The 14,837-nt window shown below is 45.7% G+C and overlaps 1 protein-coding gene across 1 annotated transcript in view; it reads left to right on the top strand.

Annotated features, from left to right (window-relative positions):
- Window positions 1–5,027: 5,027 nt before the first annotated feature.
- Window positions 5,028–14,837, top strand: part of T265_09527 (hypothetical protein) — a gene marked incomplete at both ends in the record, with an annotated part of 31,688 nt that continues 21,878 nt past the window's right edge. Inside the window, 6 exons of the mRNA XM_009175624.1 lie at window positions 5,028–5,071; window positions 6,687–6,880; window positions 6,932–6,956; window positions 7,489–7,561; window positions 10,915–11,049; window positions 14,427–14,552. Of these exons, the coding sequence (XP_009173888.1) occupies window positions 5,028–5,071; window positions 6,687–6,880; window positions 6,932–6,956; window positions 7,489–7,561; window positions 10,915–11,049; window positions 14,427–14,552 (597 nt within the window). The remainder of the gene's footprint in view (window positions 5,072–6,686; window positions 6,881–6,931; window positions 6,957–7,488; window positions 7,562–10,914; window positions 11,050–14,426; window positions 14,553–14,837) is intronic.

Here is a 14,837-nt window from a genome sequence, read left to right as displayed (position 1 = left end):
CGAAGGAAGCACGAAGGCTGGTATACTGCCAGGTTGCCAAAGCATAGGTAGGTGAAGACAGTATCATACTAATGCCATGGTACTCTACGGCAAGTGTGGTGAACTCCTCACCGCCACCAACAAGCCCTATGGAATATCACCACTGCAAAGGAATCCTTTTCTTCAGTCAGCAGAGATGGCCAAAGGCCGGAAGTGTAGCCATCTGCAATAAAAGTGACATGACGCGATGGCTCCAGTGGTTAGAGCGTGAATTTACTGACCAAGGGATCCTTTGTTTGAACCCGACCTCTATACCTCGACTTTCTCTGTCTAAACTTGGGCCCTCGTGCTTTGTTCGGGCGGCATAGCGGTTATGCAACGAAAGGATGTTACGACAACTGTTATTTTCCTCTAAAGTTACTGTCATCTTGGTCCATGCTCAGTTCAGTTCATCAGCTGTAAACCATCTACCAGTTACCAACATGACCAAGAGGCGATATGACTCAGTGGTTAGAGCGCGAATGTACTGACCGAAAGGTTCGTGGTTCGAACCCGACCTCTGTATGTCGACTTCTCCTGGGCAAATTGGAAGTATCCCAGCTCTCGTACTTCCTTCGAGTGGCATGGAAGCTAGGCACCGGGAGTGTGTTACAGTGGAACGATTATTATTTTATTCTCTACTTTTAAGGGCGTCACGAAGAGACTGGACCTTACCGTGGTGTGGCGGTTTGTGTACCTCGGAGACCCATTGATCTATACTGGGGGGGGGTGTCCGTGCGACACTCACAGAGTCTCTCATATCAGGTTGGTCAATGGTTAGAGGTCTGACGAACGCAGTCTCTTAGCCCTCCAGGTTGGGAGTTGGAACATGTATGGCGACTTGTTCCGTAGAAAAGGTAATGCATTTGCATTTCCCCGCCAAACACCGCTGCCTTGCGGTTAGGCTCTTGGTTGAGGACCCTAATCGTCCTCCTGTCTAGGTGTGGGCGCCCTGGCAGTATCCCAGCCCTCGTACAAAATACGGCAGTGAAGCATCAGTGCCAACACTGATGTTGCTGTCTTTGATGATGATAATGATGATGTTTAATTGTGTCGACCAGTCACTGATTCTAGTTACGTTTGTTCAGCAACAGATTTCCAGAAGCTTGTGACCTTCCGTTCCATAAGTTTACCAACTTGAGGGTATGTGAAAGTGAATGGGGAACTCTAAAAGCCTCCCTGCAAGAAGCGGCGTTGGGTTAGGATATCTGCTCTTCCATTTTTGTTCGATTTCGGTTTTGATTCAATAATAAGGTGAGCGCGGGAGGGTCTTAAAAACCTCGGTGTTCAAGTCGTTGATGGTGAGAACCTTTTTGATCCGGAATACGCAGACGGCGTCTTCCTAATCAATTAGAATGAAGTCTTGTCGAATAAACTCTCCTGCATCGTACCATTTTCGGCATGTGCCCTGTGCTCAAGCTGCAGACCCATGCTTCAGAACCTACAGTCTATGAACATACTCCTTGCAATTTGAGAAGAAACGCTGGAGCTTGTTGAGACTTTTGCACTCTTCGACCGTTGTATTTTTTGAAAGTGTATCTGATTTTGAAGGCGTGAATGTGTTTGTCCGTTTTCACCACATGTGGTCTCAAAAAGGCCGCTACTGAAGGATTATGCTATTAAACGGTTAATAGTATACCATGTGCGGGCGGATGGTCTGAGGCGTCTTCAGGCCTTTGACCACCGATGACCTAGAGGGCTTGCTGATATTGGGTAGCGCCGACGAATTTGTAAAGAAGGCATTCGATTGCGCAGTAGAAACATCAGCTGCGAAGAACATGCACTCGTTGTGACTCGCTGTGTTACACAACTATATAGGCGCCAATGATATCGATTAGCAGCTATATCTTGCAGGATCTAGAGTCATGCATGGGGGACTCAGGCCCCCGGAAGGCCCTTATCAAAATATGTCAGACGGCGTGGGAACTTTTCCATTTGATGACTCATACCACTGCCGACACTCTGCACGGCTTGTCTCACCCCCTATTGAATTTGAAAATTTCATCCTAAAATGGTTTCGTCAGAGAATTGGTCGCTGTCAAGGGCAGCTTTTTTAGACAGTGAGGAATGTAGTTTAGCCGGGTATTGTGTTCTGGTTTAGAAATCCATAAAGTGACTACGATAAATTATAAAAAGGTGGATATTAGGGCAGCTTGTTTGCTGATTTGCTTAAGAGAATGCCTGTCTAAGACTTTTATCGAAGCGGGAGATTGCGGTGTACATAGTAGACAACAATAAGCAGCTGTGAAGAGTAGCGTGCGAATTGCCAGTTCCCTGAGTATCCAACTTACTTGCGACCGTCTATGACCAATACAACAATAGGATGGAAGGAGATGTGAGCAAGACCAGTGAGGATAGGTTGGTACAAAGCCACTCTGTTAAGAATTAAGTCGCTGAACCTGTTCACCATTCCAAATGGGATGGTTCGGTGACTTCAAACCTCTATCCGTTAGTCTAATTGAAATGAGCTGCGACCACTCGGATACTGCATAGGTATCCTCTAGTATGGCTCCAGGGTTGCTGAGATCCTCATCGTCGACAGCACATCAGCGCTCAACACTGCCATACAACCATGATTTATTTGAAAGCCCTATTGTGAAAAAAGAATGTAAGTGAACGGGAAAAGGATTACGTGCTAGCTTACTCCGATCATTCCAAGGTGCTTACACCATCAAACATTCATTCGGGCAATTTGGATAGAAAGTGCCAACATGACCGCCACTGACATCGATTGGCAGCCATATCTTGCGGCGTCTCCAACAAGGCGCAGTGAGGATCACGCGGTCCAAATCCCGTAAGGCGAATATCTTCGGCAACACCCAAGCGTTTCGTGATTTCTTTCGTACCTCTCTGCCAAGTCAAGGGTTGGCTACCTCTCCGCTTACGCCACTATCTTCGGCAAACGATGGTTAGGCCTACGCAACACATATCCCAACGCAGCTTCTGGTGCTGGGCACTTTCTTCAATGGACGTATCCGTTGCACAACCGAACACTCGCTTTCTAATTGTCCCGTTACGGATACGCCAACACCAACCCACATGAGCTATGGTCCTGAGACAAAGATTGTCGAACGCCTGAAGACGTCTCAGTTCCGCTGCTTGAACAGACCAAGTCTCACAGCAATACATCAAAACAGCCCTCATTCTCGCTTGATACACATCCCTTGAGATCCTGTGACACACCACTTCGGCGCCATTGGTGTCTCAAATTAGCAAACGCGACCCGAGCCTTGGCGATTCGTGAATTTACCTCACCTGTCACGCTACAATCAGACCACTACAACTTCCAAGGTACGTAAAACTCCACAAATCCAAGTGCCTCTTCCTGGATTGTGAGTGGCGTGTTCAGTGACTGTATTTCGATGTTCATGACCTTACACCGGGGTTTTGGAGACCTTTCAGTGTTCGTCCCATGATTTCATCGATCATGAACTTGAACGGGAATGGGGAGAGTAGACATCCCTGCCGCACACCATCTAGTGTACCGAAGCTTTTGGAGTGCTCGCCGTATACTCACACGTCCGAAAGTCTGGAACTACAAAGGGCCTATTATGTTGACAAAATTCCGGGGCATTCCTCAGTGGGTAAGCGTGTCAAGCAGAACAGGCCGGTCTACCGAGTCGAAGGTGTCTTGGAAATCCAGGAACACTAGAATTGTGGGTCGTTTATACGTATGGTGTTGTTCTAGCGCCTGACGAATCGTGAAAATTTGGTCAACACAACCCCTACCAGACCGGAATCCCGCTTGCTGCTCTCGAGTCAGTGTCTCACGAGCCACCGTAAGGCGACGGAGCACAAGTGACACCGACAGTCTTGTTACGACCGGAGTCAAGCTGATCTACCTGTGGTTGCCACACTCACTGCGAGCTCTTTTTTTGAAAATGAACACTATCATTGACTCCCCAGTTTTCTGGGAGAGATTCCTTTTCCCAAATGCAAGCAAACAGCCCAGACAAGCGCTGATTGAGGATTTCACCCCATCTTTGAACAATGTGGTCATCCGGAACAGAGGCTCGGTGACACCTGAGAGAACATATGTAGTCATGAACCTCCGAGGCCGTAGGTGGTTCTACGTTCACCATCCATGGTTCTACGTCACCTGTGGGCTCCCGATGTGTTTCAGCTAGTAGTCGTGACAATTGTTGTTTGAAGTACTCGGCCCAACGGTCAGAGCGTTCTTCTTTATTCGAGATGATCAGCTCCTTCCTATCCTTGATGGTCTCCCTCACAAGTGGTTTCCAGGGACAGGTGGTACGGATCAACTGAAATAAACTTCAGGCACCACCGGCTTTCTGTGTCCACCACACTTCACGTTCGGCTTGCACGCTCACTTTCACTTGACGCCCAATAATTCGTCGCATTAAGTTATGTTCGGGGCCGGCTGGGGTATTTATCCGAGTTTTAAGGAGTGCCACCGTTCGATCTGACATCCAGTGCTTGAGTAAGCCTGGTGGTACCGTGCCACAGGCGAAATTCCCAGCACTATGCAAGTGTGAATATGAACAAAATACACATCCCGTAAAACCCCACAACTGAAACCAAAAACAGTTGCCCTGTGGGTTTCAAGAGTATGTGACACTACCTGACTGGGAAGTCCTGATTGGCGGGTCAGTCGATCGTCACAACCAGGACAGTTATTGGGGTCGTCTTTCGATGAGTCGGGCACACCAATCACATCGCTCAAGCGTGAGAATGCTCGCCTGTTCAGAAGTGAAAATTCAGATGTGTCCAACGTGCGTTGGTGGGCTGGTGATAACAAGCTCGCCTGGCATGTCAGATGTCCGGGATTGGAATCCCGGCACGGCCATTGGATATGCACTGCTGATGAGCGAAATTCGAGTCCAGTGCTTCCATTTGGTGTGGACTCACCACACTAATCACACAGAACAGGAAGACGACCGTTCAAACGAGGACGATGTGAATATGAACAAAATACATATTCCACAAGACCCCACAACTGAAACTGTGCAAAGAGATGGCAATCTCCTTCCACTATGAGTTAGCATCTGATGGTGGAGTTTTTGGAAGAGACTCTAGAAGCCGATTCTGGTAAGTTCGTCTAACGTCCGGATCTGCCAGTCTTGCAGTTCCCAGGCGATTTGTTCGCACCTTACGTGGCCCTAAAAACTTGGGGAGAAACAACTCCGGACGAGTGCGTGGTCGGAATCCACAAATATGTACCGAAACGATAGGTGGTCAGTCATTAATCCGCGCCATCTTTAATGGGTGAAAAGGTGATCGATTTGAGTTTGTGACAGGCATGTCGTTGGAGGACACAATGTGGCCAGACAACTTCGGCTATTTCGGAAGTTACTACTGAAATAAGAAAAGCCTCTGGTCAGCGCACAGCTGAAGCAATTGTTCCCCATTGTCCGTACCTACTGAGTCCAATCCATTTCGACCTCCTAAGTGAGTCTCAGATTTGCTAAGCCTACCCAATTGTGCATTCAAATCTTTGGTAACCACCGCGATATCTGAGATTTTGGCTCGCAGCAGCAGGGCCTTCACAGCGTCGTAAAAACTGTCTTTGACGGCATCAGAGCTACAGTCAGTTGGAGCGTAGGCAGACATCCATCAACTTCCCGCCTGTGAGACTCCATAGACGTTGTCAGACGAAGCTCACGGAGGCAACTATCAACGGGCGACTCAGGACGGTGCAAACCCTGCACATCCCGCCGCAGCAGCCTGTGGTGTGTAGCTGGAAGCGAGCGAAGACTGATGGGGCTGTTAGCCAAATACCTGTGCTTGCATCTTAAATTCTCGTTTCTGAGACGTGGCACAGATAAATCCCAAGCGAGTCCAGTGTGAGAGCAAGAGCAGCTTGTTGTCTTGCTTGTTTCAGAATGCGGCCAGAAGACTGGGTTTCGAGTCTTGATGATTGATTTGGGGTAGTCTGATGATGTTGGCGCCATATGACGAGCAGATGCTGCACGCAAAACTAATGCTAGGCGAACGGAGTCATCAGTTCTAAGTGCTGCACCTACAAGGAGGGAGTTATTAATGGGGCGGAGAAAGTGGTAAGAAAAATTACGTGAAAGAGAAAGAGGGGAGGCGTCAGCATTGGTCCGTTCCGCTTACCCGCCGTGCTATATGCAACGAGTAATGTGAACCGGCTGATGGTACCACCTGACGACGATGTGGCACGAGTTTATTGTTAGATGTATCATGGTTCGACGTGGGCTGGGATACTGTCAGGGCGCCCACACTTAGACAGGATGACGATTAGGGTCCTCAACCAAAGCCTTTGGCTCAAAAGTGCAATCGCAAGGCTGCGGAGTTTGGCGGGAATTTCAGATGCATTACTTCCGTAACCCCTGGACTGTTTTTAGCCAGGAAATCATGCGGGAGTTAAGTTGAGTCCTAGCTTGCCAGTGCAGCATTAAGACGCTAACCGTTGAACTGTAGAACCCTTCTATTAGGTCTATGGTATGGGACATGAAGGCGGTTAAAGATTCTGGGCGATGTAGTTTAGCTACAGATCCACAGGTGTCCCTTTGGTCAGGTTACATCTACCGGAAACCGGTGTAGAGTTGGCTAATGCGCACTACGGTACTACTACATAGCTTTCTATATGTGACTCTCATTCGGAAAAACTGGCAGTTTGAACCATTGTACTTTTTCTGCATGATGTGTATAAGATGATGATTATGATCATTTTTACATTTTAGGTGTTCGGCCAGCAATCCAGTGGCAGCCATTCTGTTTCCCAGTGAACCTCTTTCCAATGTATCATCCTTTCCCCACAGATTGTTGACTGGCCATCCTCCACAGATCGGACTGGAAGCAACAAATCATATGGAATCAATGATTTGTGATTCGATTCTTTCTGATAAGGATCTTTTTAAGCTTATTCGCCAGTATGGTAAGTTTAGGACAGACATTTTCGTTATCTCATTTTAAAAAAAAATTGTAGGTACCAAGCTTTCTTGGATGACCAGGTGAGCGTCGCTTTCGATTTCCAATGTCCTTATCTTTGCATTTTTCAACATTATTCACGAAATACATAAACTTGCTCCTTTTTGTGAACCAACGATCCTACCTTATCATCTCGATCATCTTAATAAGTGTATAGCCCCATTCTATACCCTCTCAACATGGCCTTCATTGGGTGTATGTGGTTGCCGATCCATCTTGTATCTTGCCATCTGCAGTTCTTCTCTCGAAGCATTTTAGCTGTGCCCCTGCATTAAGAAATGACCGCCCATATGTAACACTTCGCTGCATAGGTGCCATGCCGACCGAAGGAAACACTAGGCCTGAGATAATGACAGGCTGCTCAGGCCTAGACAGGAGCATCCGAGATGCCAGAGTTGGGTTCGAAACACGGACCTTCTGATCAGTAAGTTCGCGCCCTGATCACCCATTTCGAGCTCACCTTTTCGGCAATTCAAAATATCACATGCTTCACATATCTTGACTTTTGTCTCCCTTTTAATCCTTTGAAGAACTTATTTCCTCTATTTACACCAGAACCACTTTACCAACAACGACTCCAAAATCAGACTTTCGCATTTGGTCATTCGTGAAACAATGCATTGGAAAGGTGGGTTTTTTCGCCTTCGTATCAGTTTCTATTTATCGATTCAAACACGGTATGCAAGTGTCCCATTTCTGGTCCGCAATTGCCATAGTGTGATTGAGCCAACCCATAATCGTTGGGAAAGCTTTGTTTTTGTTGCCTTTTTTTCTCTGTATTCGAACTCCGTACCTCAGCTGTGCCACTGCGCAGTTTATTAGATTTTCCTCGTACACCGAGTTACCAAATCCCCCTCTTGAATTAAACGACAACCTGTTCAATAAAATCGAACAAAGTGTCGTTTTCAATTGTAACTTTCGGCTCAGGGTTCACGATCTATCGGTAGGAAAAGAGTGACTCACGGTTGTATGAATTATGAGAAGGGAATAACAAGGAATGCAGCATCTCACAGTCGATTTTGCCGAATATCTTCACTTGTGGCACAACCACCGTTGGCGGTCTGGAGTAAGTGCTACTGCCTAAGTGGGACTACATGATGTTTTAAATTGAGTGACGGGATGGAAGATAAGTGTGATAAAAGGTGTGAGGTTTGCTATATTAACTTGTTGCAAAGCCAGAAAACGCTGTCCATATATCCGGCAGTTTTTTCGAAACAGCCATGCGCATCTGGCGAAGTGGGCTGCATTCACACGATTGTTATGGTGTGTTGAATGGATTAAATTTAGCCCAAATCGCTTCCGAAATTTTTTTTACAAACAGGTTCTCATTCACCCTTCGGATGTTCGTGTCACTAGAACGAAATAGAATGAAATGTAGACGTGCCACAATAATGGAGGAGGCTGACTTTCGCTAACCCAAAGGACGAGCTGTCTATTGGGTTGCGTCACTCTCGATTCTTTTCTTGGTTATTGAGCGTTAGAGAACCAGTGATGGTACTGGTAGAAACAGCAGCAACAACAACAAGAAGAAGATTGGCGTAGTTTCCCTCGCGAACTGCGATCGAATCGTAATTGACGGATACGTAGATTACGTCAGACACACTGACTGCAGCCGTAATTAATTTTACCTGGTAAGGAAAATGAGGAAGGCGAATCGGGCCAAGTTTGTGCGTGCCTGTCCGTACCCCATCGCTTGATCTCCATCATCGGAGGCAATTACCCGCGCCACTTCTTTTACTTCATTGCTCGGTCCTTTTGCGCTCCCACAAACTGTTTCTGCCAAGTACATTATCGCGCCCAAGCAACTCGCAAAACACTTTTATCCATTGGATATGTGAGTTGCCTGTTGTACGTAGTTCAGCACTCTTTCTGAGGTTTTGTCCCGATAGTTAAGGGGGGAGTATTAGCGCTCAACTACCGGAAAATTTCTAACATCTAGTCGTAGTTTTCATGTCTTGCGACTCGACTTTCGATACACAAGCTAAAAGATTGGAAGGAATCGATTTGTCCTATTGAAGTTAATGTCATCTTTGGTTATGTCATCGTGGTTTGTGCAGCATTTTGAGCGGGCTAGTTTAGCGAGCCTATGGCTTGGCTGCTCTGCTTCGGACTCGATAGCATCGGTTCTTGTAGGACCTGATATTCTGTGGGCGTGTACCGGAATATGCGTTCATTGGTGGCTTATCAGGTGGTCGTTGATTTGTTTGCCGAGCTCGGCGATTAAGTTGCCAACGTTTCTACACTCAGTTGGGTTTTCTATCAAAACCAAATGAAAGTCTTTGTCGAAATCCGTCCGATTTGGATTCAAATAGACCATAAGGTTGACTGGAACTCGGGGACTGCGCCTACCCTACGAACCCCAAGATGGTCGAAATTTGTCGTGCGCTGTCAAAGGCTGGTTCACTGCTATGTGAGTAAATTACTTACTCGTCACTTTCCTTGATTGTATCACTGATACTAGCTGAAATTAAGTTACAACGGCTTCCCTACTCTGCTGACGTTTGCATTCCTTTAGCTTGGGACATTCTCCTATGGTATTCTTCATGTTTCACTGTTTGGTTATGATCACCGACCTCGGTGACCTCCAATGTTCTTCGGTTCTGTCCAGTTTCTGGTTCTTCGTTGTTTGTCTGCACGGTCAACCTTTTCAATGTAATATTAGTTTACACAGAGTAAACAGGAATCGCCGTAATACCTTTGTTTTCTTGATAAAACAACACTGTGCTCCATTCCAGCATGTGGATGACCACAACAAGTCTAGACAATTGAAATTTTTACTCTACTTTGATACTGTACAGGTTCTGCGTGCTGTAGTTTCGCTCGCAAGAGCATTTCAGAGTGAGTTTCATGTGGATAGGTATGCGAACAATTGCCTGCATACAGTACAGTTATGTCTCTGCGCCTGACCTTAAATGGCCAATGACTCTATCGTTTATGCTGGTAATGAGTTAGTTTGATACAGATCCTTGTGTATTCTTGATCTCTCATGTCATATGGATTGAAACGGGTCCTCGCATAATTTTCTGTACAAAGGCTTGCAGCTATTCAGCCTGAACTAGTTCTTTCCACAGTGTCAACGCCTTTCCTCTTGTATTGGTCCACCATTTTCAGTCGGAATCCTCTCTTCAAGCCGCGTTCATTGTAATCGACTGTGATACCCGATAGATACGTTCTTTGTAATCTGATCCTGCCTTCAGCATCTTCAGTGGATTTTTGCACGCCTCGGCATAAGACCATTCGACTTATGCATCCTTTTTTATGGGGATAAATAAGTAGATAATCCATTCAGCTTTAGCACCCGTTCGGCACGCAGCTGCCGTGCAGTATCAAGGAAGCACAAGAACTGAGATACTTCCAGGTTACCCAGGCAATCGGGAAGCCAGGTTTGGATTCGAACCGTGCAATATCCAATCAGTAGCCTTGCCTCATAACCGCTGAACTGCCTCGCTCTCGTTGTTTGCTAGGCGTTTATTTCACAGCTTGTTCCTGATTCTATGCAGGTTTTAGTGAGACTGAAGGCCCAATGGACATTCACTGATTGACGACACCCTAGCTTCCGAACCCTACTAAGCGTGTGCAGTTCTGGACTACCTGTCAATTGCAAATTGTGCTCACCTGTCTAAAATTTGTTGCAGTTTCATGCGTACGTTACGTTGTCGGGCGAAAACACCTTATCTACGTTCGGGATAAATAATTTCCTGGACGGATGCGTGTGACAATTTTGGCAACTGGCTTTCTAATCCGATGTATTCTGTAGTTACGGAATCAAATGGATTCCGAACTTTTCAGACCTACAGGCTTCTTTACTTCAATCGTTTTGTTGCCTGTGCGTGTGATTGTTATTATCATAGTGCAATTTTTCTATAGTCCTCTTAGTCTCTGGAATTTGTGTCCGGACGCACCAAATAACTTGTCTCTTCTCTCACCTTGCATGTGGCAACAGGATAAATATTCAATCTGATTGTTCTGTTTTCTTTATAGGACCTCACCAAAGTCTCCATGCCTGTATCGCTGAACGAACCGATCAGTTTTTTACAGCGTATTGCTGAGTATATGGAATATTCAGAGCTACTTACACAAGCAGCGCAACAGACCGATCCAGTCAGACGAATGGAGGTCAGCAACTTGTTTTTTTTTCGCGTATTTTGCAAGTATATTTTCTCAAATTTGAACTCATCGTATCCGAGCTCTGCTGCTTTTCAACTCCTTTGAACGGTCAAAAAAGTTATAAGTCAAACTAAACCAATAATGCTGTGAATGGGCGAAATGGAGCGCGAGTTGAGACAATCTTTTGGAAGCACTGTCACAACATGGTGGACGCTCAGATAGAGCGTTGTTTTCAACATTTGGGTTTTCAACTAGAATTGGCCTAGTTTGGCAGTTTAGCGCCCTCAAAAGGTTTTGGCTATAGTAACAAGATTGGTGTTTACCAACACCCTGCGTTGGGCCCGGTTGTAACATTTCGTCAAGACCTCGTAGCTTGGGGCCGTTGCGCCACGTGCTGGCATTTTGTTCATAGTGTGGCGTGAGCGGTCCAATTCAACCTTTTGTAGGACAGTCTTAGGAATCTGGTGAGACAGTTTCCTACTGACATGTTGACTGAAAGTCATCGGTGAACGGACCATACGTTATAACACTGTTGTGCGGCGTAGTCCATCTTTTTCAGACCTTAAGAAAAAGGAATCTCAACATAGCTGTGGTACAAAACTTTTTTTAATAGGGCGAGTTTGTGTTCTGTCTGATTCTCGAATTACGGTGCATTAATGTGGAATTCGGGTTGGTTACGCGGAACGTAAACAATGGGAGGAATCAAATTATTTCGTGGTCAGATATTTAGGGCGTTTTTTCTTATGTCTGTCCCTTCACCGAGAACCATCGGCTTTGGTGGTGTACTGAATTGCGCCCGAGCTCTCGAACTATTCAGAAATTACCACAGGGAAGTGAACTAAAATGTTGAAGCTGGACACGCCTGAGGAGAGTTAGCTGCAGTTTGGCCAATTCGCTAGTCGTCCACCCATAAGTGAACTGCACATTGATCAAACTCTAACCTAGGATGTTGTGAGGTCACTTCTTTCCAGATATCAGTGAGATCCGCACTACTGGGTGATTCCTACGGGTTTGGAAGCAGTTGGACAGTGCTTGTCAAGTCGGCTTGACTTGCGGGACGAAGGGTGATGTTTCTTTTTGGGAACTCGTGACAGAACAAAATCCTGGTAGTCACAGTGAGCCACCAATCAGCATCACTGTGTTTCCCCCTAGATGATCACTACATTACTTTACTATGCGGGATTCCTGCTTCTCAGAGTTTTATGCCATTTCCTTGTAGTGCTGAAATCTTTTGAGATTCTAACTTATTATTTTCTCTATACCCCTTCTACCGGTTCTAACTTATAAAACGAACAGAATCGATCGAAACTGTGAGCAAATGTCGTTCTAATCGAAATGGATAATCGTTAGTTACCGCCGACAAAACTGGAGTGAGTTCGACTGGTCAGGTGAAGCTGACAAGTAGCTATCCGGCCACGCGAGATTCAACGTGTGTACGAAACGTTTCTTGATGCGGAGTTTGGGCTCAAAATACAAATGGCGATTGATGCAGTTTTGCTCTTTCTGCAATTGCTTTCTATAAATTCTAGTATCTCGGCTTGTGTTTTATAAGTCTGTCTGGAAGCGCTGAAAACGTCAACCGTCCGACCAGTGTCAAGAAGGCAGAATAAATGGGAGTGCTTACGTCGTGTCGTTCTCCCCTGTGCCTCACGGACGATGCGCCCTCAGACATACGCGTTGGCAGTTGCTTCGTCGTTCGATCGACGTAGCTGTCTCCACAGGAACAGACAAATTCATAAACACGCTGAATTCGTCTGAATTGTGAGCGTGTATTCTTAGCGCTTGCCTAATGATAGGAGGATGGCTGTTGAAAACTACATTAGGGGGTGCAGCATAAAGTGTTCTGGCAAATGCCCTTTATAGTCTGCGCGTCATCACTCCACTATCCATACCGACTATGTAGGGAAAAGAAGGTAGAGCAGTTTTGGTTTCACCTCCTGTATAATTTACTTTGAGGTCTCAGTTTGAAGTGTTTTGTGGAAGCGCATGGGTTGCAATTTTATCTATACACACCTCTTAAATGGTCCAATATCTCAGTCCAAGTGTTCTAAGTAAAATTTCCTCGCCCTGTCATACATGTAATGGACAAGATTCCGTTTGAATTTAAGTGACCTAAGGCTGCGAATGTGTATGTACCGACTTTTCCATGTTAATGTGCGATACAAATGACATTGGTTCGACGCATCTTGTGTTCTTTTCAGTAGCTGAGTTTTCTGTTTAAATTTACATTGAAGAATATATCCGCAATGGAGGCAGACTCACTGAGAGTAAAACTAGCCGCTGTAACCCAGTCCGTGCAGCTGATTTCAGATCCTCCACCGATAAGACATTTGACAGAGTGAAATCCGATGTGGTTGATGTATAATATCATTATCGATCACCGAAATCGAAAACCGACAGTCTCTTCTCCATGCCACAGAGAGGCGTATAAGCAGTTGAGAAACAACCCGGACATTTTTATTAGGAAACCAGGTAAAGAATCTGGTGTGTTAAGTCTAAAACGAAAAGAATACGAAGGAAAGGTTGAATCAAGTACTAATGACAACGCAAAATTTCAACCTTTTTCTACTAGATCGGTCGAAAGATAAGTAGTTGTTTGAAAAAGCTGAAGAATGGTGACATTTAGGCTCAGCAACAGTGAGAACAGCTCCAATCTACGGATGTAACTGCTCCCTTCTACATAGGTTTCCTGAATTGCACAAATTGGGTGTCTCATTGTGCCCAATTTTATGGAGGTACCGCACCACAACGCTTCCAAGTAGTCATGCAGTGTGTTATAACCAGTCCGGGTTACCATGATCAAACACAGCTTCCATGCTACTTTACTGGTACTTTGTTGATAGCGTAAGGAATATAAATATTTCAAGCAAGTGCTTTTTACCATTAGACGTGTCACTTTTCAGGGACGGTCCCTTGTAGAAGTACTACGTGCATTCACATTCTGCGTTGTACCATGGACGTTCAGTTCCTGTTCAGCGGGCAGTTTCACAGACAAATGGACAAATTAGCCATGGGCTCTCCCACTTGAACCGGTCATCCGCATTTCTACCTCATTTGGGTCGTATTTTAGAGATTGCGGCGAGGTAGCCCGGAGCCCAGGTTGGTACTCAAGCAACTTTGTTTGTGGGTTCACCGTGCTTAGGTCAAGGAAATCTGTAGCTGAAGTATAATTTCTGACACGACCCACCGCGAACCTTGTAACTTTGTTTCACACGTAGAATTGCACACATTCCACACTTTGGTGTCTTTACAAGATGATTTTGCCGTATATGTCCGCATCCGCTTAAGAACTATGAGTTTAACTAGCCTGCAAGAACGGTGGTGCCATTCGGCTCATGGTGTGTCCAGTACGCCTGACGCCTCTCCTCTGTCCCTCCTATCCACAGTACGTCTGCGCATTTGCCGTCTCAGCGACCTCATCGAATTGTAACCGTATAGGCAAACCATTCAATCCGCTTCTCGGTGAGACGTATGAGCTACAACACAATGGTTTCGTTTTTGTGGCTGAGCAGGTTAGTGTCATCCTCACAATCCATTTGTTGTGTTGTTGTTAGTCGTAGCTATTCTACTCACCTTTTGTTTTACACTCACTACTTGTGAAATGGTTCTTTCAGTACCAGTTCGTCCCTATTTTTCGAAATAGTACACAGATAGTTACATCCTAACGACTTTCTCTGTGCGTACGTTTGCTTGGACGTTTTTATAGCAGATAACATTATCCGCCTTTATATAAAAACATCACGACAGAGCTTAGCGATTTCACCAACAACGTCCCATTTTGTGGTGAGCCTGACGGT

Source organism: Opisthorchis viverrini, assembly GCF_000715545.1.
Source record: "Opisthorchis viverrini unplaced genomic scaffold opera_v5_285, whole genome shotgun sequence".
NCBI classification, from domain to species: domain Eukaryota; kingdom Metazoa; phylum Platyhelminthes; class Trematoda; order Opisthorchiida; family Opisthorchiidae; genus Opisthorchis; species Opisthorchis viverrini.
The sequence above is the reverse complement of the archived record's forward strand: the minus strand, read 5'-3'. Positions and strand labels throughout refer to the sequence as shown.